The sequence below is a fragment of the Haliotis cracherodii genome, unplaced genomic scaffold (assembly GCF_022045235.1).
Source record: "Haliotis cracherodii isolate W230 unplaced genomic scaffold, xgHalCrac1.p SCAF_4, whole genome shotgun sequence".
Lineage (NCBI taxonomy): Eukaryota > Metazoa > Mollusca > Gastropoda > Lepetellida > Haliotidae > Haliotis > Haliotis cracherodii.
Window position 1 is genome coordinate 40,266,806 of NW_027266297.1, and position 27,088 is coordinate 40,293,893.

At 39.7% G+C, this 27,088-nt stretch overlaps 1 protein-coding gene across 1 annotated transcript; it reads left to right on the forward strand.

Moving 5' to 3' along the window:
* Window positions 1–459: 459 nt before the first annotated feature.
* LOC139479417 (3'-5' exoribonuclease HELZ2-like) lies at window positions 460–26,769 on the forward strand. Its single transcript, XM_071262268.1, has 19 exons — window positions 460–484; window positions 12,563–12,633; window positions 13,669–13,893; window positions 14,492–14,531; window positions 14,836–14,981; window positions 15,609–15,803; window positions 16,364–16,400; window positions 16,631–16,752; window positions 17,033–17,185; window positions 18,326–18,389; window positions 18,605–22,277; window positions 22,447–22,535; window positions 22,820–22,957; window positions 23,827–23,970; window positions 24,329–24,924; window positions 25,167–25,388; window positions 25,654–25,807; window positions 26,266–26,433; window positions 26,611–26,769. The coding sequence occupies exons 1-19, from the start codon at window positions 460–462 to the stop codon at window positions 26,739–26,741; spliced, it is 6,393 nt and encodes a 2,130-aa protein (XP_071118369.1). The 3' UTR covers window positions 26,742–26,769.
* The last annotated feature ends 319 nt before the right edge of the window (window positions 26,770–27,088 follow it).

The window sequence follows — 27,088 nt, forward strand, 5'->3', positions numbered from 1 at the left end:
GAAATTATCAAATTTAATGCATACGACATTGTGTATATCTAATTCAATCTGTTGGCAGTGCAGGTCTATACGGGTCTTAACCAACAACGTTACACCGCCTGACAGTCTACCAGCCTTAGCTAGCCTATGAGCTTTTGCAATATATGTGTCATAAGCTGACAGCTGAGGTATGGATAATGCATAGTCAATAAATGTTTCAACTAGACATATAATTTCGAAGCCTTTTATGTAATCTAAAAAGTCTAGATCGTCTATTTTGGAAAGAAAACCTTCAATATTCCATGTAACTATTTTGAGGTTTGATATGGAAATATACAAATGTATATTACAGGCATTGAAAGTGTATAAAACGTCAAAGTCAGAGAATAACCAGTCTCTATTATCCTACAATTTAACGTCCGGGTGGTTTCGTCTGACGCCCCGCGAGTTCAATATTGCAACGCAGTCAGTCAATGAACCATGGCTTTCTCAGTTGTGTACGATCGTGAGAATATGAACTGTTAATGGCGTACAAAATAAATAAACACAGCAAACAGTTTTTTTCAAAATATGTACAAGTAACAACAATGCGGACCTGATGGTAATGATTACTTATTAAACTATTTTAGATAAATGGTAATTTATAATCAATACCTATTATTAAAGAACAGTACCATTTGTATGAATATCATCTTTCAAAAGAACATTTAACATTGATTCCCTAAGACATGGAGGGCGGTCGGGTAGCCTATTGGTTAAAGCGTTCGCTCGTCACTCCGAAGACCCGGGTTCGATTCCCGACATGGGTAAATTGTGTGAAGCCCATTTCTGGTGTCCTCCGCCGTGTTATTGCTGGAATATTGCTTAAAGCGGCGTAAAACCATACTCACTCACTCACTAAACACTTTGAAGAAACTCAGGTCCGATATTAAAAGAAGTCCTACTTAACCTGCATTAACTACCGGTATGCTCAAAGAAGGCCTTGAGGTGTATTAAACTAAAATATTATATTAATTTATCTGAGAACATATATTTTTCCAGTAGAAGAGCCCCCGTTTCTGTGCATAAATAAGATTGACTTAGCCATAAATTACAGTCTGATGTAAATAATAAAAGAACACAAATATAGATAAAAACTTTATTATTTAGTATCATTCTCTCGGACGTTCCCGGTGACTTCCTGGCGTTATTTCGCAGGACTGGTTGAAACAGGTTACATGGGAGCCACGCTTGTGGGTGCTCTAATGATAACCACTACAAGATGTATATTTTATGATTTTATATTGAGGGCTGACTCATATTTTAGAAGAATGTTAAAGCGGCCCTTGCTCATGTTAACACATCAAATGATTTGCATCCTGTATCGCACGACATCGTCATTCTACATCGTCAATTGTCCGATGATAGTCATACACCCCCCCCCCCCCCCCCCCACGCCCCCCCCCCCCTCCCCCGCCACCGCCTGCACCATCAAAATATATATTTTTTAAATATCGTACTTCATTGTTAGTTACATTAATCATATTTTACACACCGATGACGTCGTGGTACCTCTTCCAATTCAGTATGGTAACTCTTAAAATATCTATCCCCTTGGTGATTCCGGGTTAAAATAGTTCAAACGGTAACCCCTAATAAGTATGCTGGTCGTTAGAGGCGACCAAATGGATCGGTTGTTTAGGCTTAGTGACATGGTCGATTCCGTGTTGACGTTGACGGCGCGGGACATCGATCACAGGACTGGGTGATCCCGGCTCGATTATTTACAGATCGCCGTCAACAGCTCTAATATTTCTGAGTGAAACAACAAAAACAAACAAACTTAAACATTGCATTGCATTGTCACTATGCAATCAACATTCAAAGACGTGAGAGGGTAGTCTACCAGACATGTTTTCCCTAACACCTGGTATCATCTCTATTTGATAGTGATTCATAAACACATGCTTATGATGTAATCTAAACCGGACAATGGACTCCGATTTCACAAGAGATATCTTACGATCATCGAATTTCTTTTTCTTTTTTTTTACACAAATGTGTAATTCAATCATCAGTCGATTTGATGTGTGCCAGGATCCGGGGATAAAAGGTTCGAATCCCCCAAAAGAATACCAAACAATTTCATATTATTTGTATTTTGCGCTTCCTGATATTAGACTAGAACTTGGACAAAATCATCATGTTTAATTGAGCTTCAGTACCGTTGATATTTCCTTTTCATTCCTTTTGACTGGGGTGCTACAATTCGCTGTGCACAGTGCTGGGCAGAAACCTAAGATCGTGTGTTCCAATTCCTTTTAGCAGCCATTTTCTCGATTTGTCAACATCATACCAGTGTTCGGTTCCACAAAAGGGGTTAACGTGCATTCGGACTTTCCTCCCACATCAAGCTGACACGCCGTGAAATAACTAGAATACTGTTTAAAGTGGCGTTAAACCCAACTCACTCACTCACTGCGTTTATCAAGGAATATCTGAAAAACATTATGGAGATGTATTTTGGAATATTTAATATCAATACGACAAAACGTACAATATGGTCCATGAGAGCCAAACACGTGGACTCTCAATCATCTTACAGATGGCCACGGTATCAAGGTCTGTGTTTGTACAGGGAAATCTGGGATACTAGTATGTAAGCATGTGTATTAGTAAATGACTATGCTAGAAGTATTACACCCGTGAAGATCCCGGGTTAGAATAGATTTTCAGCAACCCATGCTTGCAATAAAAGGCGACTATGCTTGTCGTAATCGGCGACTAACGGGATCGGCTGGTCAGGCTCGCTGACTTTGTTTAATGCATGTCATCGTATCCCAATTGCGTGGACCAATGCTTATGACATCAATCACTGGATTGTCTGGCCCAGACTCGATTATTTACAGACAGCCGTCATAAAGCTGGAATATTGCTGAGTCCGGCGTTTAAGAAACAAACAAACAAACAAACATGCATACATTTACACACACACACACACACACACACACACACACACACACACACACACACACACACACACACACCATTGGACACTTAACCAATCCACTCACACACAAACACTCGCACACACACTAACACACACACACACACACACACACATACACACACACACACACACACACACACACACACACACACACACCATTGGACACTTAACCAATCCACTCACACACAAACACTCACACACAAACACTCACACACACACACACACACACACACACCACACAAACCCACTCACCCACACACATCATACATCCCACCACAAATGAAATGAGTTCATTGTATCAAGTCGACCGAGTGGATGGGAACATCAGGCATGACTGATGTTAATCTATACAAGTGTGTAATGGACCAGGAAGCCAAATACAGAATTGACCCTAGACAGATAGCATTGTGATAGGTCATCACTGCTATTATGACTGTGTAGTTTTCCTGTCACAATTTAACCCTCGCCCGGATGATGTGTGCGTTTAGATTCGATCCAAAACATTCAAAATATGTATATATGGTATACTGAATTCAAATGATGTGACGAAAAATATGTTCCTTCGTTCGACAAGCAAATGCGTCACAAAGTGTGGCGGACATTGTCAACGTTTATATCATTAAATAAATGATGACAATGAAATGTGGATTTTTTAACTTAAATGAACTACATATTGACAAGGGTATTTCAGGTTATCATTTGCCCCATAATTCCAAGAACCACAAATATGTACAAGACACCTCACAAACATACATACATTCATACACACACACACACACACACACACACACACACACACGCACGCACGCACGCACGCACGCACGCACGTACGTACGTACGTACGTACATACAAACAAACAAACAAAAACAAACAAACAAATGATAGAAGCATTAACCAAACATGAAAATCTGCAATCCTTGGATTCGAACCTTCTGCAGACTGGACCCCTGCATGACTGGCGCACCCTACATTCCAAATACACTGCAAGCTGCCGTGTATTATCTGACTGTTAGGAACTGGTCGTGTTGTGAAAGGTGTTGTGTTGACAAAAGAATGATAAATAGATTTGTCATTCAACTCTCAGTCAGTCATAGTGGTTCAGCCCGGAGAGCGGAAGGTCCAGGGTTCGATCCCGGGCCGCGTCATACAAAAAGACGTTAAAAGATTGTACTTGTTGTTACCCTGTCTGGCGCTCGGCATTAAGGGGCTAAAGCAAGGACTGGTCGGCTCGGAGTCAGTATACTGTGTCTGAGTGGGGTATTCATGTTAAACTGCGGCATGGTATCTCAGTGAGCTAGCACTATAAATCGGCATCAGTCCGGTCTAGTACAAGCAGCCACACATACACGTGCATGCACGTCGCTATATAAGTGCAATAATCTTGGACGCGACGTTAAACCCAATTTCACCTCACCTCACCTCATAGTGGTTCACGGAATGGCTTCAGCTGCCAGTACCAGGAAAGCTAAAAATATCACTTACGGTGATTATATAATCAATATGTTTACCCCTCACGCCATGGCTGTTTACTAACACATGTCATGCAGAGGCGGTTGACAATGTGAACCCTCAGATAAGAGCGTGGGGCTTTTGTTAAAGGGGCTTTCTCCACGCTATGTTCATATTGGCCTAAACGTAAATTTGTGCCTTGTATGAAACGAAGATATTGTGATTAGATTAGATTTGTTTACATAATGATTTTAGAATTTGCAGAGAAACAAACCAGTGAAAGTATGTCTTTAATACTATCAACTATTACCGTAGGTGTTCATGCAGCAACTGTGACGACATAGCGTTCGTGTTGAATAGTGAGCCATTGGTATAACAGTATGTGAGTGAGTATGGTTTTACGACGCTTTTAGCAATATTCCAGCAACATCACGGCGAGGGACACCAGAAATGGGGGCTTCACACATTATACCCATGTAGAGAAGCGTACCCGGGTCTTCGGCGTGACGTGCTAACGCTTTAGTCACTAGGCCACCCGACCGCCTCTATGACAGTATGTTTGCGTAAAGATATTTATGACCTATTATCGATTTGATTGACAGAAATAGGAAGATAATAACTTTTGACACCTGTGTTCAGTTCAAGGTGTGGATAGCTACATGTGCACGTACCACACTTTCCCGACAATATATAGTCACGATCCAAAGTAACTTAACTTGAGATATTGTGCATACACACCTATATAAATGCATGACTATTCCAGAAATAATCTATTAAGGCCTACACAATAAGGGATGGGACGTAAACTGGCGCTGGGATCGCTGGCTACTGAATAAAATCAACTTTTAACTTGAGCCTGGAAAATGGGTAAGTGAATATGTGCTCTGCCTAAGATATCTTCAAGTCCTCTTACATCCACTGTTATGTGTCAATCCTCTTACATCCATTGTTATGTGTCCATGCTCTTACATCCACTGTTATGTGTCAATCCTCTTACATCCAGTTATGTGTCAATCCTTTTACATCCATTGTTATTTGTCCATCCTCTTTCATTCACTGTTATGTGTCAATCTTTTTACATCCACTGGGATATTTGTCAACGGATTTGGAGGTACCAAACCTAAGGCACCGAAAAACAATGGGGAGTCGAACAACTTGGTACTTGGGATGCATGCGTGACATTTCAAAGAGCGAGGTCCGCATTTTTGCCATGTTTTTCCTGAATCTTGTCAATCAAATAATAGTGTCAAACGGGACAGAAAATTCAATGATAAATGATTTTATTGGATTTATAAAAAAAGCACAAGGTCAGGTTTGTTGGCCTGGATAGATCTGAGGCTGTACACGTGCCTATTCCAAAGAATTTTGTTTTATCATTTTCAATGACGCCCTCTACATATTGTGGGTCGTAACATGGATGGACCTGTGTGTCAAAACCACAAGCATGGCAAAGACGGTGATGAAATGATCCAGCTACACTATCATGTCACTTAAGATTCTGTGTTTGTGCCAAAGCTCGTCATCCACTGACAATGTGTTGGACAGTCTCATTACAATCATTACACAATCTACATTTCATATTTACATTTGGATGCACAGCAAACAGAAAGCCTTCTGTTTCACTTTTCAGGCCAGCCGACTTCATCCAAACGAAGTACTCTGCAGGGTTGGTGATCTTCTCAACAAACTGCTCATAAACTCGACTCAGTCGTCGTTCAGATAGCCTCTCCCTGAAAAGCCGAGTCTGAGTCAATTTGACATGGCACTTTGCTTTGTTGACACTCATTTTGGTACCGAGCAGTACAGAGCCATCAACAAAATTAACATTGATATTGAGATTATGTCCCACATCCTTTGCTCGTTTAAGTAAACTGACATGCTGCACAAGGGGATAATCAGATAAATGAATGTGTGCAAAAGTACACTTTACAATTCTATCATGAAGCGCCTCCACGTTAATGAACCTCCCATTATAACTGATAAATAAAAGCGATTGGATCTATTCTCTGACATGATTCTTCGTGTGAGGGTGTCAATACCTTGAATTTCGTCCAATCAACAACACCAAATACGAAAGGACGTGTACAGCAAAAGTATTTGTGGCTTTGACTTTTCCTTGTTTCAACTTTTTTACCCGGTTTTCTTTTGATGATTTTGTTTATAACCCTTTTGTGGTTCACCGTCTATGGAAACTGTATGGAGTTCTCCAATGTTCGAGCAGCAGCATACACGCAACAGTTAATTAATGTCATGCAAAGAACAGTCTGCATTGATAGTGACAGAAATAATGTCATTTAATTTATCAAGTTGATTCTGTGGAAATAATTGCTTAACTTGTTTAATTGGTAAATCACAGATTTGATTATAGAATGACATAAACAAAATATACACCGGATCATCAGAAAGATCATTTACAGTAGAGTGGTCGTAATCGGGAGAAAACTCAAAATCTTCGAGGCCATCGGGATTTTAATTTTGTGAGCCCATGCATGGGTCATCAGTGACAACTGCATCAGGTAATTTAGGGAGAATAATTCGATCGTTCATTTGCTTCATCTGCTTCTCTTGGAACTGAGGGTCCATGGATAGGCGCTTGACGAGTGTTGGCAGTTAGCTCACCAGCTTCACGGCGCATATATAATTTTAGTCGCCGGAGCTGGTCACGTATGTTGGTTCTGTCAGTTATGCATACATTAGCATGGCTTTGTCCCAATGCTGCTTCAACAATTCCCGGGCAAGTCCCATCTCCAGTTTGGTTGGTTTGCATACCGGTGAAAGGCTGACTGGGCAACGGACTTGTAAGATGAATTTCTATTTGGCTTTCTTTGACCCAGTTTTGAACCAGTTTCGGGGGAATAAATTAAACCCTATCTAGGCCCACTACAGAGAGGCGTTCATCATCTTTATGACAGGAATCAGTTAAGCAAGCAGAGCTGAATCAAAGTCACATTCTCACACTCTCACATTCATTTACAACAATATCGACTTGTCACCCGATCGCACGAAGGGTACATAGCTCGCCTTGACTTGACTGAAACACAAAACACGTCTCTCCACCCGGAGCTGAGATAAATAAGTGATACAGATATAGTCATGGCTAAAAATAGCTCTTATTGTGACAACGTAAGCGCCTTTGTTACGTCAACCATGACTTCCTTGTACAAACAGGATCTCTTTTAGAATGGCTGGCACTTCATTAAGGTACTCTTTGATTTACATTAAGTATAGATTGTACATACCGGTATTAAATTACAGTTATATGTGATACAATCAGTATTTTTATCTGTATGTGCGGACTGGTTGCCCAGACAGTAACAACACTACACCTTCACCATTCATGCAAGCGTTATAGATGGATACTCTTTGATTTACATTAAGTATAGATTGTACATACCGGTATTAAATTACAGTTATATGTGATACAATCAGTATTTTTATCTGTATGTGCGGACTGGTTGCCCAGACAGTAACAACACTACACCTTCACCATTCATGCAAGCGTTATAGTTGGATACTCTTTGATTTACATTAAGTATAGATTGTACATACCGGTATTAAATTACAGTTATATGTGATACAATCAGTATTTTTATCTGTATGTGCGGACTGGTTGCCCAGACAAAAAGCATTGTCGTCATTGTCAGCATTAGTTCAGTTCAGTCATTGCACATGTGTAGCCACAAGGGGCGTCATGGTCAGTGCCTGGTCACGCCACCTCTTGCAGCCGTCACTGCTCGACACCTTCTTGGCACAGATTGCACAAGTCGTCGGATTTTTTGTGGGGAATTCTTCGCCATTCCTCCTGTAAGGCGTTGGCGAGTTGTGCCAGTGTGTGGGGACGCTGGTGACGTTGACGGACGCGTCGATCAAGTTCGTCCCACAAATGTTCAATCGGGTTGAGATCAGGCGATTTGGACGGCCATGGAAGGACATTGATGTTCTCATTAACAACGAAATTAAATGTTGCACGTGCTGTGTGGGGCCGAGCGTTGTCATGTTGGAACAGCTCCATCTGGCGGTCCAAAGTTGGGAGGAGGTGAAGACACAGAATTTGGTCTATGCATCGGTTTGCTGTAAGATTGCCCTGGACAACCACTAACTGTGATCTACCCGTATAGGATATGGCTCCCCACACCATGACACTCCTTCCACCAAATCGGTCCACCTGTCGAACGCAGTTCGACGCAAAACGTTCACGTCGACGTCGGTATACACGTTGTCTTCCATCCCGTCGTTGAAGAAGAAAACGTGACTCATCGCTGAACCAAACGCGTCGCCAATTCCTGATATCCCATGCCTGTCCTCTGTTGCACCACCGAACACGTCGTTGACGGTGTAGACGTCGCAAGACAGGTCCAACTTTTGGTCGTCTCGCTCGAATTCCCACTTCCCTCAGACGATTTCTGATGGTTTGGTCGGAAATTCTTCGCATACCAGGCACTTGTCCTGCGGTGTCCGTTGCTGTAGGAAATCGATTCCGAAAGTGAAGCAAACGGATGTACCGATCCTGAGCAGGGATGGTCACTTTTGGTCTTTCACTTCTGGGATGATCTTGAGTCGAATTAGTGCGGGTATATGGATCCCATAGTCGAGATTTGGTGCTTTGGTGAACGTTGAAGTGTCTTGCAACGGCAGACTGGGACTCCCCTGCTTCGAAACGTTCAATGGCGATATTTCGGTCAGCTGCAGTTAATCTTGGCATTTTTCGATCTCCGTTCAAGTCAGAAAATTCGTAATGAATTGATAAATTTTGTAAGGTCTTTTATAGTCAGTGTCTCTACTCTTGTTTCCAACACTTTGCACGTCCATTGTGCTGTATACTTTTTCTAAAAGCAATTTCCGTGCATCCTTTGCATTTTTGCTGATAAACGTTTACAAAAAAATATCTCCAGAAGTGTTTGCGCGCAGTGCACAAAAAAACATGACATGATTAACGGGAATCAAACATAATCATCTTTATGACGATTGCTGGGGAAAAAATCTAATTGGAATCCACAAAACACCTATGTGTTGTTGTTTTTTTAACAGTGTAATTTACACACAAAAATATCACCAGCTATTACCTTTCCAGTATTAGTAATTACCATGCAATGTAAAGAATTTCTCTCATGTTGTTACAGTTCGTATGCACTTTGAATTAAAAACAAGCTCAATATAATTTAACAAATGATATACATACACGTTTAAATGATTGCGCCTTGATTCAGGAGAACTCTAATGATATGCCTGAATTTTACAACCTCAGAAAAGAACCAAGCTCTTTCAGAATGTACACCACTATCCAACACGACAAACTTAAGGGAAAACCGTCATTCCTTGATCCATGGGTCATTTTTACTACATTATGGGCGGTCGGGTAGCATAGTGGTTAAAGCGTTCGCTCGTCACGCCGAAGACCCGGGTTCGAATCTCAACATGGGTACAATGTGTGAAGCCCATTTCTGGTGTCCCTCGCCGTGTTATTGCTGGAATATTGCTTAAAGCGGCGTAAAACCATACTCACTCACTCACTAAACACTTGGAAGAAACTCAGGTCCGATATTAAAAGAAGTCCTACTTAACCTGCATTAACTACCGGTATGCTCAAAGAAGGCCTTGGTGTGTATTAAACTAAAATATTATATTAATTTATCTGAGAATATATATTTTTCTAGTAGACCCGGGTTCGAATCTCAACATGGGTACAATGTGTCCATTTCTGGTGTCCCCCGCCGTGATATTGCTGGGATATTGCTGAAAGCGGCGTAAAACCATACTCACTCACTCGCTCACTACAGGTGGTGACCATAGATATAGTTATATTTCTATCTTCAGAGGTTCTAAACAATTCGTCTAAAATGAAAGCAAATGTCATCTGACGTTCACTGAGAAAACAATATGGGAAAAAGTGGACCAGCTCTTTTCATAAAATCTATGTGAGTGAATGTGTTACATTTGAAGTCACGTCACCAATATTTAAGCCATGATGTGACTTGAACAAGTTATACAATATTTATAATGTCAGCGAAGGACAGTATTATAACTTGCAATATATCACAGACTGACTTAAAAGTGGTTGTAGAGCATTAAACATATATTATTGGGCAACGACACCATATAACAACGGGGCCATAGATCGCCAACAACAAAGTTGAGGTCACCCTACTAGGGACCAAGGCTACACATGGTACACATGCTACCTGCGTGGTTCCCCAGCAGGATTTACACCTTTCCCTTATTGCTCCTGGCGATTGTTGCAAGTTTAGCCAGAGATTTAAAATGAACAAATAACCCGCAGTTAAAATAAAGGTAGATATAGAGGATATTTCGTGTGTCACGCCACTCGTGAAAATATCTCCTCCCCTCCCCCGTCACTCGATGAGAGAAACATGATATTTTACGAGACACATAAAATATCCTTTTTATTATATACTTTTTTGTAGTTTTCTCCCAGAAATATAAATTATTTCATTACAAATGTAAAACATTGAAACGTTAATTCTCCCCACCTAATACACAGGGATGGTTCACCACCCCTTGTATTTGCGACTAAAAAGTAGTTTCGTGTTTGCAAAATCTTAAGAAATGTAAACAAAAGCATAAACAAAATATTTAGGGTCAAGAAAATTCTTTGTCATACATTTCGATATGATTATATACAAAATCACCTTTAACTTAAAAATATTCTTGAAATCTAGGAGACCGCTGCTGGAAGCGAAAGAATACTCACTGGTCAAGTAACAAAAATGACGCTTTGCGAAACAAACAGTCTCGAGTGACGAGTTAAATGAGGAACTAACAGTTGATAAAGAAACATTTTCGAGAGAATAATAAAGGGCAAGAAGTGATATTAACTCCATAAATAACCATCTGTCATTATTTTGCCTTGTCAATGTGAGAACTAATGTAAAAAGGACGTCAATAGTTTGTGTACGGGCTTCACGCTTACGATAAAGGGAGACAAGTTAAGGGGAGACAATAGTTCCGTCAAAGTGTTATGTTCACTGCAGTGAAATATCAAGTGTTACGTTCACTGCAATGGTAAATATCACGTTTCTTAACTTCAGAAACTCAGTCTTTCACACTCAAGTATGTAATAAATAAATATACTTTGAAGGAGGTGGTTCTTCTCAGGGGTACACTGATTTTATGCTACTTTACTGCTACTTTTTAACTGATAAAAAGGTTATTGACTGTTTTTACACTGAAACATCTATCTCTTGCAATGGCAAAATCAGTAGAGTCAAGCAGGACATGCTCGACCGTGATTCTCTCATCACAAGGGATACAAAACAGAGGATCCTCACCTTTCAATAAATATTCATGGGTATACATGCTGTGTGTGGCCAAAACGACGTCGTCGCATAATGGCCTCTTTACATCTGGACTGACAACCCAAGTAGATGTAACCGATAGTTGTAAGATCTATGGGTTTATAATCATTGTAATCACTTATATTGTATACATTTCAACTTCAGCCGTTAATTTCTGGAACATATCCGACTAAATGTTTTTGACAATAGCCGTTAAAAGTTTGAATTAGTTTTCTTGGCAAATATCACGTGAACCGTTGTACATGTACATTCCGGTAAGCTACTTATCACATAAATACGATATCATACACATACATCATTGTTTAATCACAGGCCAATGAGTTCATCTATCTATGAGGTAATAAGAAACATAATATATACACGACCAGCATTCTCTTTTTCAAAAATTCGCTTACACCAAGTTTGAGCGTTCAGCTAAAACTTGCTTGTCCAATGTTTTACAATATTACAAATTTGATACTTCAGGCCTTAACAAATTGATAAAATATATGTTCATTCCCGTGGGCCCCATTACCAAACATCACTGTATTGTCACCAGGTACCTTTGCACAGGATATATCGCCAGCATGTGTGCTCTCGTCTTTCTTTACATACCACATATAAATCGAATCCTTCAGCAGTAACTGTACACATATGCCTTAAATTTTTCGTCTACAGAAACAAAATTGCACTGGTAAAAGTAAAAAGGTAAAAAAAAATTGGGACTAATTAGGAGTAAAAATAAACCTTCCATTTAAGTTGGTAGTCTTTAATATATTTTTTTAAACCTCTACCGTTACGTTCACAACAAACTTGTCCATGTCTATTAAACATATTATATTTCATTTGCAGATTCCCGTGTAGTAATTACCAAATTGCAGGAACATTTTGACCATTCCGCTGACGGGCGAGCCAGAGCACAGGTATGAGCCATTTTAGAAAGATACTGTTCCATATAGCCATCTGCCATGGACCACCATTGGCAACTAAAATGTCCTCATCCGTCAACATCTAAGTCATGAGGTTTTTTTTGCAATTAATCGTTCTCATTTGGAGCCAAACGGACTGTAGTAAAACTCATAATAGCACAACGACTCAGTGGGTTCACACGGGCATTTACTTCAGTTCTCATTCATTGTCCTGTATATTAAAGAAATATGAACCAAAGTCAAACTCTGAAAATGACTCAACCTGTTCTGCACAGGCAGATGCAGTTGTGCTATTATGAGTTTTACTACAGTCCGTTTGGCTCCAAATGAGAACGATTACTTGCAAAAACACTCAAATTCAGGAAAAGTCTATTAAATGCAGTGAATACCCTGTAACGAACAATATCTGCTGTTTGTTATTTGTATTCCAATCACTGTGAAAAAAAGTTACTATCATGTTGTTACTCGTATGTGTACAAGTTGACATCTTGAACGGAGTGGGGCACAACAGTAGGGGGGACAGCGCAATCACGTACTGCACGTGCTACACAACGGTACAGGGAATGGCAGCATAAGAGGGGTCGTCTCATGATAATTCTAAATCGCAGTCTGACTCGCTGATGTCACAGCCCTCGTCGGAAATGCTTGTGTCACAACTATAGGCGGGACTGTTGTTTGCTGAAGTCCATCACGTGACCAGTATCTTGACTCTATCTCGTTGACGGATTTGGTAACACAGCGCTGCCATATCTCCACTGTTACCCGCACATGTGTATTTCGTGTTAGTATAACAAGATGATAATCATTAATACTGACGTGTTATAACTTCAAATTTGCATGTTTATACATTTTCCTCCTGCACACCTCCTACAAATAGAAGTGTAATTCTCTTCATACTTTGCTGTGTTAATTTCTTGAAATGTAATTTGATATAAAGTTTGACTGTACACCCTGAGCCTCATGTGATTCAACAGAACGTTTCCTACATTTTTGTTCTTATTTTGAAAATGGCAAAACATTTTTACATAGCTCGTACTGAAGATGTTGATGGAGAGCTGTCCCAGTCTCAAAGAACTTATTGGCGAGGCACACGGGAGAGTTGTGCAAGGACAATTTACACCAACAGATTGCCGGGTGCTACAGGCGCTTCTGAAACTGCACATCAGGCCCAGCAGCCTGAATACCAATTACGGAAAACAGCAAGAAGAAGCTGTGATACTTATCTGTTCTCACACTTGTTATACTCTTTCTCAGGTGCGTACCCAGAACATAATGTTTCGTGTCAAGTCCACAGAGAGAGAGAGAGAGAGAGAGAGAGAGAGAGAGAGCGAGCTAGAGAGAGAGAGAGAGAACCAGAATGAGAACGCTTTAACCAATAGGCTACCCGACCGCTCCGAGGGAGAGAGCGAACCTTTCGGATGTTATTGGCTATTTGATGCCCCCAGGTTTCATTTGGACCCCCCCCCCCCGCGTTTGTACCTAATATTGAACACCGTAGGAAGGTCAAGTTATGATCGGTATCAAGTAGCTTGCTGTGGATGGCGACTAAACATGGGTGACCAGGCCAAGTGACTGGCCGAATGCTTTCGCAGCGCTGGACGTTGATATTAACCAATAATTTGTCTGGTCCAGGCTCAATTATTTACAGGCAGCCGCGATGTAGATGAATTTGCTGACAGTGGAGGTAAACAACATTCGCTCACTTGTCCTACTTATGTCCTTTAAGTAGTTTTCAGATAAATATAAAAGGTAAAGAGTGACTCGTTCCATACATGAACCCAACAACCCTATGACAAGAACATTTGTTTTGAGTCAGAGTCATGCACATTTCTATTTCTTGTCTTCTTTTCAGGGTTGTAACATATTTCAAGCATTCTATTTCTTCTATAAAAGTAAGTTGTCCTTTTACACTTAGCAACTAATAGAAGTATTAGTGGGACACATGTATGAAAGTAACATATATGTAGTTTCCAATGATAAAGACAAAGCTCAAGAAAAAGTAAATAACTGGCTCGAACGCACTTTCAATCTTTTCTATTGTCTTTTCCTTAATTTTCCAGAATTATTCCTTATTTTACTTTTATTACCATATGGTCTAGAAAGTGCTGATGCCACGTTATTGTTTTTTAACTACTGTTATAAAATACAATTCCTGAAGACATAATTACCTAAAACCAGTAACGGGCCTGGTTTCAGCAATGGTTCTGGTAAATGCTGCTGCTGTCCTTGATGGTCCGGAGCCTGGTCAAGAAATAGGCTTGGTTGGTTCATGTGCTTTCACGACCAACGCTTTATGGAGGACCCTTTTCATTGACACATCTGTGTGGCAAAAGGAAGGAAAGGTATTATGATATCCGTCATTATACAATTTACATCCCTATATTACCTAAAATCAAAATCAATATATATATTTACATAGTTATATTATGTCACAAGAAATATCTACTCTCTATCATGTACCGCATTTGTCATTATTAATGTTGATTCACCTGTTTAACTGGACACCAGCAAGTGAAACGTCTAGGGCCTGTATCACTATCACATGAAGACCGCCTCCGTGGTCTAGTGGTAGAGCGTCAACACGGAGGGCGGAAGGTCCGGAATTCCATCCCCGGCCGCGTCTAGTCTAAATACGTTAAAAGGTGGTAGTTGTTGTTAACCTGCACTCTGCATTAAGGGGCTAAAACAAGGAGTCAGTATACTGTGTCCGAGTGGGGTATTCGTGTTAAACTGAGGCATGGTATCTCAGTGGGCTTGCACTATAAATCGGCATTACTCCGCACGCACGCACGCACGCACGCACACACGCGCATGCATGTCAGTATATCAGTGCATTAATCGTTATGCCTAATTTCACCTCACCTATTACACACCGAGCCGTGAAATACTGTTTAAAGCAACGATAAACTCCCCCATCCTAAATGCTATTATGAACCATGTGGAAGTCGGGTCTTTTTCTTATGTTACAGGCGACTATAGCTTTACTGGCGGACTTGAGATATCTGGCCATTGAACATTATGAGAACAATCCCGGATTTTGTTACTTCTTGTGCCAGGATCTGATACGAGGATTCAATGTAATGGCCAACTCGTTCACAGAGGACCAAAACACAAGAATCAGGGCTAACTTGCTAGTTCTACTGGCTAGATGCAGCTTTCAAGCGGTGAGACATAATTGCACATGCCAAGATTACTTCTGAGTTAATTTTTACAACGCATCGGTAGTACGGGAGCCATAATGCGATGAGAACAAGTTAATTATTCAAAATTAAATAATCAGCAAGATCATTTATGAAAGGGACTGCTTGCAACAATGGTAATAATCACAACCAAACGTCCCTTGACACATAAAATTTGAAACGTGATGGTTGAAAAGCGGTCATCAAGAACTCGTTAAAGGATCGTAGGGAATGGTTTCAAGATAGCTGAAGCATCGTAAAACAATCTTCATTTAACGTTCAGTTGAGAATACAATATTGTTTCACTCAACCCGTGAAGATCCGGGTTCAGTGAATCAGTCGATCGATGATTATGATGTCGATCACTAGATTGTCTAGTCCAGACACGATAATGCATCTACCGCCGTTATGTAGCTGAAATATTGCGGAGTGTGGTCTCAAAACAACAAACAAATAAAATTAGTCAGTTACTCCATTAGAGGATATATGTCATGCAATAAATCTGAAACGTTGATAATGAGTTATCTTTTTTACTCTATTTTCAGACGCAGTACAAACTCTGTACTACACTATGTCAACAAGGTAACCCTAATAAATCATAGCTTGATTTGCAATAGTCCTTCCAATCAATAATCAGTAAATAAACCTTTGGCCAGTTCACATTGTTTTTTAATTGTAAACGTTTGGTGCGGTAATACTATTTCGTTAAGAGCATTTCAATTTCAATTTCACTTTTGTTTATTTGAAATATTTTGCGATTGGTGAATTTAATGGTCAGTTGCACATGTTAAATATTTAACTAATGATTCCAGCCTCTGTACTGGAGGAATGTACAAGTTACATTCCCTTTAAGCTCTGGGCAGAAGCTCTTTACAAGGAGAGACAATATGACGTAGCACTGAACAGACTTGAGCTTGCAGTGAAATGTGTGACGGTAACCCCTTCTTATGTTCTGAGAGTTAACATACGTTTTTTCATAATTGTAAAACATCAGTCAAAGGATGAAATGAAGTTGCAGATACTGCTTTATGTGTAAGGTTATATGCGAATTCTGAATTTATGAATGTTCATATTTTCCCTTATATTCATATTTTAATTCTTACTTTCATGTGTCTTTTTGTCATTATTCTAAAATGCTGCCAATAGTATTTCACTGTAACAGTTACTTAACTACGCCATCATACATGAGTAGTTTCTACATGTTTATCTGGCAGGAGAAAGAGGATGGGGAGATAGACCAGTGGGAAACGATACTGGAACTCCAGGACTTCATTGATACCCTGAAGAAGAAAATATCATCTGCTCAGAATCAGTCGACTGAACCAGATCCTGATTGGATGATTGGAACCAACATAAACATTCCTCAGGTACATAACATACAATGAGCTATGTTTTTGTTTTATTTACCATATATCAAAGTTAAAAAGTTACATTATACTATGAAAAAGACCATTTATTATCGAGGCATCACTTTCTGCAAAAAAGTAGGCAAATGTATACATCAATTCTAAACTTTTCATTTTATTCGAAATCATATGTGAGACACAAGATGGATTTAGCCATGGCTATTCTACAGTAGATATAATTTATTTTCGAGTCACCAGGGAGAGGTATATCACAAAAAAATGTTTAATGCAGATGTTTATCTTTAAGGCTTTCAAAATTGGATATCATTTCTGTTGAACCTAGTCTAACCTTGCCGGGTGTATATTTTCACAATTCATTTATTTATGCAGAGATAGACCAATGCCATTCCACAAAACTATTTTCCAGATATCAAACACTCATTTACCTATGTCTGCCTGTATCTAATGATGTAGCATGTATGCTTCTTTTTTTGTTAAACATAGCTCATGTATATTAGATATTTTGATTTAATTATCTATAGTTGAGAAATTACAGTGGATACCTACCTCATTCATGTCATAAAATAAACTGTGTACGTGTTCATTATTGCTCCAAGCAATTTCTGCTCCAAACAAAAGAATTGGTTGTATCTGTAGATTCAAGTTGAAAGAGAAGAGAAAACGGTGCAAGTGCCCTTTGCCTTCATGGTTCTGTCAGCCATAGTTTAAGCGGGATTCTTCGGGTGTAATTATTAGTTCAAGCTACTATGTGTCTGCCAGTAGTGTCATGACTTGTAATATTGAGTTATGTGTGTTAATACTGTTATGTGTGTGTCGTTTTCTACTTTCAAGGACATTTTGTGAGGATATCTGTTAAGCAATGATGTGTGTTATTTCTTTTTTCATATTCTTCTTTACCATGAAATTACCTTTCCATTCTTTTATACTGATTATAAAAAGGTTCTGGTAAGGTGTAGAACTTCATGGCTTTATTTTTCATATTTACTGCCAACTTTCAACTAACTGAACGTTTTAGAGACGCTATCTGGTTCTTTTGCCCCCAAACATAAGTATATAATCATCATAAATAACACAATTTGTACAAGGACTTGTCTATACAATTGAACCTAATGTTTACTACTGCATCATAATGTTGTTCAGATACAGATTAATCAAGCGCAACGTGTGAACGATAGCCATGTCAAAAAGAAGAAACGTTCAAGACGTAAGTTATTTTTATAAGAATTCAAATTGAGAAAAATCCATGAGACATGTGTAAGATTGTGCCTTGATAAAAGTGACATTTACAGTGGTTCAATAATATGATCCCAGACGTTGTTTCATTTTTGAGGAAAGACTTGATCAGTTCATGATGTCCACATGAAAAAATATATGCAGCATGAATGTAGATTCTTTTATGTTCTCTTTCATGTGAACTAGCAACACGGACCTCTGTTGAAAAAGTGCAAGTTAGTGAGCTTGACTGGTTGAAAGGTTCTCCGTTATCCCCATCTAATCCTACAAAGCAACCCTCCCTGAAGCTGAATGCTGACAATAACTCATTTCTGCAGTACAAACAATGGGACTCATCAGGTGGAGAAGAGGAGTCAGATCTTGAAGATGCTTTCGAACTTCCAGAGCCTGAAGGTGATGAGGAAGAACCTGAAGTGACTAAGGTGAAACCTGAGATACAAGGCAGGACTTGGTTTGATGAAAGCAGAGACAACTATCACAATTCTAAAAGTATTTCCTGTGGAATGGAGACAAACGTGGACGTTTCAAAATTCGAAGCAAGGACTTACACACAGACCAGAGATCCTTTCTACAAGCAAATGAAACCAGTGAAAGAATTAGAACAACTTATGGCAATGATACCTGAACGGTACAAGCGATGTAGGCTCGTACTAGAATCACCTCACAAAGCTGTGTGCAAAGTGTTGACTGCGACTGAAACCTACCATGACATAGAGATTCATGGGAGGTCTAAGTGTGGACAAACCTTTAACAATGATGAGGTGTGTGTAGAGGTACTGTCAGAACCTAAACCAAGTAATGATTCTAACAAAGTAAGGGTTCTAAGAAAGATGCAGGAAGATGACAAAGTGTATGGGCAAGTTGTTGGTGTCCTGAAGAGGAAGTTTAGGGATCGGAATTGCCCTGTCATGGTCTGCACTTGTGATAATGATGAAGGTTTCTTGATGCGTCCCCTTTGCCGTACAGTTCCAAAGATGCATGCACTAAATGGAGTAACTAGGAAAAAATACCCTGAAATGTCAAAGCATCGAATTGATGTGTATGAAATCAATGAGAATAGACAGGTTTCTTTCAAGACATATTTTGATGTGAAGCCTGAGCTGAAAGAAAAGTATGTGTTCCTGGTCGTCTATCTCACCTGGGGCATCCACCATGTGTACCCTCTTGGAGCAGTTGTAGACATCTTGGAGTGTGGCACCAACTTCAATGGAGGTCTCAAGATCCTGGAAATGCAATATCAGGTTCCAACCTACTTTCCCCAAGACACAGTTGCTCATACTGGAGAAGTTCTGAAGAAGAGAGACACTCTCCTTGCTGATGCCAGAGTGAACTGCACAGAGCTTGAAGTTTTCACAATAGATTCTGCACATTCGAAAGATTTAGATGATGCTCTGAGCATCTCTGTCGAGGATGGCCACTATGTGATTGGAGTCCACATTGCTGACGTGGCCTCAGTGGTGAAGAAAGGGGACCCTGTTGACAGAGAGGCACAGAAGAGAGCCACAAGCTTCTATCCATGCGAGTCCAGGACTCGCAACATGTTGCCTGAACCACTGAGTGAGGGCATGTGTAGTCTGCTACCAAATGAAGAAAGACTTACATTGTCCATTTTCTTTCACATTGAAAAATCAGGAAAGCTTGTGAAGGAACCAACATTCATGAGAACAAAGATTAAATCTTCCTGCAAGTTATCATATGAAAATGCTCAGAAGTTAATAAGTGATGAAGAAGTTGAAAACGTCTCACAAACTCTGAAAGATAATATCAAACTGCTTCATGAAATTGCTCAGAACTTGAGAAAGGACAGACTTAAAGATTCTAGGTTTGCTGTTCCATTTGAAGATCCAAGATTTATTGAGACTGAAATCGCAGAGCAGAATATTGAAGCACATTCACTCATTGAAGAGTTCATGATCAAAGCCAATACATCCATTGCTCAGTGGTTGAGAAAGAAGTTCCCAAATTCCATCCCCATCAGATGTCAGTCTCCACCATCTACAGAGGATGTCCAAAAGTTTGTCCAGAGTGAGGATAAGTTCCTGGACCTTGTTGTGAACCTGCAAGGACGAGAAGTCTTACCTGGCAGGACGGTGGCATCAGGAAACTGGGTAGCCAAGGGCAACACAGTGAGAAAAGAGTCTTTGCCAGTCCAGAAGAACATCTGGCTTCAGATTCTTGATGGGGTTCATGATGAAACCCTGACTAAAGCTGTAAGGAATATGTGCAAAGATGAGGTCCACCCTTTCCAAGCAATTGCTCTTCAACACTGGCGACAAATCATGGAATCTGCAGAATACAAATGTTCAATGCTCTCTGAAAAAGAGCTGAATCACTTCTCTCTGAATACAAAGATGTATACACATTTCACATCCCCTATCCGGAGATATGTGGACCTCGTTGTACACAGGCTGGTGCATGCAGCTCTTGATGGGAAATCCTGTCCCTATTCTCCACAAGAAATAGCTGACATTTGTGCCCATGTTAATGATGCCACTTCCAGACAGAATCACTTCAGCAATGGATGCAAAGCTTTGAAAAAAGCTTCAAAGATATCTCAGAAGCCAATGGAATGTAATGCCATTCTCAACAATGTTACTGACAGCGGTGCAGAACTTTGCATTCCATCATTAAGGAATATATCTATCAGAAGTAAAGAGTTGCCCTTTAATCTGCTGGATCTGAGCAAGAAACCTGAAGAGATAAAGGACCCATGGACTTCAAAGATCATTGTAACAGGAGAATGGAAGAAAAGATTGTATGACTGCACTGGATGTCCCGCACAGGATTCAGAAGGGCACAATACACTGAGACCAAAACAGATACCATTTATTGTGGATCCTCATCAGCATGTCTGCTATGTTGACACACAGACATGGGCAAAGATGCTAAAGTTGGTCTTCAGCAAAGATGACAAGGCATTGAAAAAGATGTTGAACAGGCTCTCACCTGAAGGACATGATCCTCTAAACAGAACACCTGTCAGAGACATGGTGACCTCAGAGAATGGAGATGGCACTATAAACTTTCACCACTGCAAGTTCACACTCTGTTTTTCCCCTGGGCGTGTCATAAGGGTTCAGATGGTTGCAAAACCTGATAGAGGTCTGTTGACACCAAAGGTGAGGTTGTTTCATGTTTGTAAGAATCTCAATCTTTGTCTTAGTCACATAGAAGACCCAGTTGGTGTATTGAGCAAGTATGCCACCGTGTCAACAAAGAAAACCTTTGAATCCATTGTTGAATATCAAAGGACATGGCTGCCCCTTCTTGAGATGGATGCTGTAATGACTGCTGCTACCAATGAAGAAAATGTTATCATCAACAATGTCACCATTGACATTAAACAGAGTCCAATGAAAACCTACACTGGAAGTTTCACGCTTCAAGGAACCTTCATGCGTGAGAGATGCATAGAATTTGGTGGAAAATATATAGACAAACTGAAAGAAGGAGATGATTCTCTTGTAGATACTGGAATGAGGAAAGTATCATCTATTGACTATCTGTGTATAAGATGCCCGATTCCTCAAACTACCAATGCACCTATTGAAATGCAGCATGCTATAGTCACGGATGAAAAGGAGACAGAATCTCCAAGGAAGACAAAATCATCTAAAAAACAGAAGGAAAGGATGAAGGAAACAGAACACAATCTCGACATCTCCAATTCTGACACAGACTCATATACCTGGGTTGGACATGCCCAGATACTCAAGGTTAGACGAAGGGGGAAGGATGCCAATTCAGATCGTGTGGACATTACATTCAGTCTGAACTCCAACAGTGGTCCTGTTCCAGAGTGCCTACTTACTAAAGCTTCAGGGACGGTAGAGATCATCTTGAAGTCAGAGGTTGACAGGTGAATAAATGATTTCTTGATGCTGCGTCAGTAACAGATGAGAAAAAAAACATATTTGGCTTGTTTTCTGTAAACAACATCTTTGTATTTTTCTATGCTTGCTTGATGAATGACTTAATATAAAAATGGGGACAAAGGTGTTGACTTTGTAAGTAATCTATCGTTCCAGGCGTACAATGGCAATGCTTCAGCACCTGCACAGCAAGAAAAATGATTTAGCAGTGGCTATTGCGCTGAATGGATCGTTGCCAGAACTGGGTAAGTTTCAAATGCACCTGATGTTTGTTTTCATATGCTGTAGTATTTAAGCAGGCCCATGATGAGATCTTATTTAGAAAGGTATTTACCATCTATTTTCGAGAATACTGTAGATCAATACTGTAGATCAATACTGTAGAAATTTGGAACATGTCAGCCTTTAGGCAGTGAAACGATTGCTCCACATGAAGTTCTGAAAGTGTTAGACCACTACATACATACAATTTGGCAGCTGCATAAACATAATCATTCAGAACCTTTCCTTTGCACAAATTTCCTTTCAGAGAACAACCGGTTAGAAGTTGGCAATCAGATTGACAAAGAAATCCCTCTCGGATTGCTTCCTCCCAACAATAATATGCAAAAAGAAGCCATTTCTCAAGCCCTCACTTCCAGTTTCTCTCTAATACAAGGACCACCAGGTAGTGATGTCAGTGTATTTGTTCCATTGAATTTGAATACATTTGTTCAGTGTCAGGATATAAGGAAATTGGTAACACGTATTCATTTAGGTGACCGCCTCTGTGGTCTAGTGGTAGAGCGTCCGCCAAGAGAGCGGAAGGTCTGGGGTTCGATCCCCGGCCGCATCATAACAAAAGACGTTTTTAAAAATCAAAGTAGACACAAATAACGAAACAAGACATTCCAAGACGTAGGAATACATACTGTGGTCTGAATTTTAACAGGTGATTGTTTAATTTATGCACATAACTTATCTCAGTAGTCAATCAATTGAGAGTAGCTTCAAACAAAGTGCATAGGACCTATCAATCAAGAGGCGAGAAGAACTGGAACTATCAGACTGAAAAACACAAATATAGAAGGCGTCTGTTTCAAATCACATGGTCAGTAACCGCCAGCTTGCATTATTTCTCAGACACTGTTTTAAAGATGCAAGTTAGAAATGAAACTCAAGACATATAATTTGTGGAATACAGGCAAGGATGTGTGTACATTTGCTGTTTTATTCCTTCTCGGCCTTCGGCTCAAGTGCTTTGGAAGATAAATATGCATGAATTTCGCTAAAACATCCTGCGCATGATACTACAGGAGAGAACAAAGGGAATTCCCTCGACTGTAACTTGGATTCACTGGCCTTCCATTTTAGTGAAAGCAGTCAGCGTGGTTTATATCTTTTATTCATTGGGATATGATTGCAATTACACAAGACCAGTTCAGATAATCAGAATGATATATTTACAATGAATACATCGGGAATATAACTATTTTAGCATAATAAGCACTCTGCAATTCCATATATTAGTAATTTCAATCATGTCTTCACTTTAAGGAACTGGAAAAACATACACGGGCATAAAGTTGATATACCTGTTTGAGAAGATCAACATGATTATGCACCAGAAAGAAAAAGACAAGCAGAAGAAACAGGTGTTCTTCTGTGGACCTTCAAACAAGTCTGTGGATCTGGTTGGACGTGTGTATAATGTTATTGTAGCTTATGAATGCCCTCGAATAGAAAGTAGGAATTAAAACTCGGATATATAAGATTCTGTTATGAGTGAATCAAGATGAGTATAAAATGTGATGTTGTGTTGCTATAACATAGTGTAATACATGTATAGTTGTAGCACACAAGCACACGTCACACCTTTCTTATTTTCTGTAAGATCACCTGATCATGATGACTGGTTTGGCACCCATAGTCTTATTCTTTGAAATGTAGCTCCATTTCACTTTACAGTTCACTTTACTTCACTATTCAGTTACAACCACATACCATTAGTAACATACACATATATTCTAATTTTGTTATCATTCCTTAATGTTTTTAGGTTTACTAATCAAACACCTTGGGAACATCTGCCCCAAAATTATCCGAGTGTATGGACAGAATATTGTGTCACAAGATTACCCTGTGCCGAAACGCAACTTTTTGTCAAAGAAAAGTCTCCACGGCTTAAAGTCAGACCGAAGGCTATATCACATATCTCTTCATCACATGATCAGACAGCAAGGCAAACCTTATGCAAATGATATAAACTTTTTTGACTCGGTTTTTCAAAAAAATCCCAAAGATGTCACATCTGACGAGATAGAATATTACAACAAGCTGATTTTCAAAGCGTCTTGTGAAGAGCTTGAGAAATGCGATGTCATCTTAAGCACATGCGCAGTTGGTGGCAACATGAAGGTTATTACCTCTACAAATGTTTTCCAAGTGATAATTGACGAGTCTGCGATGAGCACCGAGCCACAGACCATGGTGCCCATTATTGCCACAGAGGCCAAGCAGGTAGTTTTGATTGGAGACCACAAGCAACTGCGTCCAATTGTGCAGTGCAGAGAAGCTGCTGATCTTGGCCTTACCCAGTCACTGTTTGAACGATATGCTTCTGACGCCTCATTCCTGGACACCCAGTACCGCATGGTAAGTGATAATTACAAAGTTTAAATGTGTAAGCTGGAGTGTATGGACTACATTATACTTTAAAATATGACATCTTAAATGTAAAAAAATGAGTCCACACTTTATTTGCATATATCTGGTTTTGTTTTCAGAAAATTATATTCTATGATAAATTATATATATAACATTGGCGGTTAAAATATGAAATTTGAAGTGAGAGAGGTAGTTTCATGATGTGGCGTTTTTTCATTTCACTATAAAAGCACCCAAAGATCTGCCAGATCCCATCTGACATCTTCTATGAAGGGCAATTGAAGACAGGCAGATCACAGTTGTGGCGGGTTGATCAACCCCTGAGACTGTGGCCAGTGTTTGATATTCCTTATTTGCTGTGGCATGTGGAGGGTACAGAACATGTTTTGAGCGTGTCTGCAGAAGAGGGAAATGAACAGTCAAGATCCAACAAGGCTGAAGTTGACATCGTGGTGAGTAGCGTTGAGAGTAGGCAGAATAAAGCCAATATTTGGATGTATCATTACGTATTAGGATTTGGGAGTAAATTAGGATAAGAGCTTGGTCTAGTATGAGTGCAGCAGGAGTGTGTGTGTGTGTGTGTGTGTGTGTGTACATGCGTGTGTGCGTTGGTGCGTGTGCGTGCGTGTGTGTGTGTGCGTGAGTGTGCTTAAAACATAGTTTCATTTTTATACTGCTATTACTATTGAAGATAGCATATTCGTATGTTCAATTCAGGAGGAGGTGTTCAGATGGCTCAAGGAAAAGGAGAAGATAGATCCTAGCACTATCAATGTCATGTCCCAGTACAATGCCCAGTGTTCTAAAATCAAGGAGAAACTGACACGTTACTATTCCTATGTCAACGTGAACACAGTAGTTGCAAGTCAAGGTTTGTTGTCATCCACAATTACAAATGAAAGGATTTATTCAAGTAGTCATCGACTGTTGCTTGAATGTCCAGTTTGTTTTACACCCTCTTGGTTCGTAAATAGGTGTAAACTATTTCATGAATATGGTTTCTTAAATTGGAAATATGGCATTTACTTGTTGGAACCGACAAAACATTTACAATGGTTGAGTGGAATACCTCCGCATATGACATTCTTCCAAAGGTTATGATTTTCAGTTTAGAACATAAGTCAAATTCACTTCAAAATGGATCTGATTTATCGTGGGCTAAAATCCATGTCACCATGATTATTATTCTTGGTTTCTTCATATGCATCCCATATTGTTCGTTACAAAGCCATCCCAGATCTTTTCACGTTGGTCAGCATATCCTAATCAAAATAAATTTTGTCATAAAAATGTTCTTTTAAGTTGTAATATGAATATTTTGTGTTACAGGAGGTGAATGGGACTATGTGATACTCAGCACAGTGAGGTCGCTCCCCCCGTACAAGATAGAGAGAAGGCCGACTCTCGGATGGTGCAGACAGAACCTTGGCTTCATCACTGACGCAAACCAGATCAACGTGGCGCTCACACGAGCCAGGAAAGGGTTGATCATCATAGGTGAGTAAGCAGGTATCCGTATATGTTTGAAAATAATTATAGGTGTACCTTGCATCTGGTTTTTAACTTTCATAAAGTTTTGTTTCAATTTTAAACGCGGTACATGTAAAATTACACACCTAAACTGATTTGATTTTATGTTTACTAGTTGATTACACGGTTCAATGTTTGTTACAGGCAACGTGAATCTGCTGCGGAGTGATGATGTCTTCAGACAACTGATAACGAGATATGAGGCACAAGGATGTGTTGTTGAAGGACAACGGTGCCCACCCGTGAGACGTCAAAGTTCCTTCAGGGAAACCTAAACAGACTGTACATGGAAACCTGACATGGATGGACCTTAACTGACTAGCATCTGTTCAACTCTGTTGTATTACAATTGTATTTCCATATTTTACTGTTTACATATCTTTCTATATTTTCGGTTTTATATTGTTTGCTTATGCTTGATAAACATAAAGTTGCATGTGCAACCTATTCAAATGACAAGTTTTAAAAAGATCAAAGTAGAAACAAATGACGAAATTGATGAACATTGTCTTGGCCCTTTACCTACATTATTCAATTGACTTTTAACTTTGTAGTCCATTGTCCGAACATGTTGTTTCGTGACTCATTTTTGCAAAATATACGTTATAGACAAAACTATATA

What these genes read in the sequence shown, in the direction of transcription:
- LOC139479417 (XM_071262268.1), top strand. Translation starts at nt 460, where the DNA reads ATGGCTTTCTCAGTTGTGTACGATC. An exon ending in TGGATCGTTGCCAGAACTGG is followed by an intron (nt 22,536 to 22,819) that starts GTAAGTTTCAAA and finishes ATTTCCTTTCAG; the next exon opens with AGAACAACCGGTTAGAAGTT. An exon ending in CACAGTAGTTGCAAGTCAAG is followed by an intron (nt 25,808 to 26,265) that starts GTTTGTTGTCAT and finishes TTTGTGTTACAG; the next exon opens with GAGGTGAATGGGACTATGTG.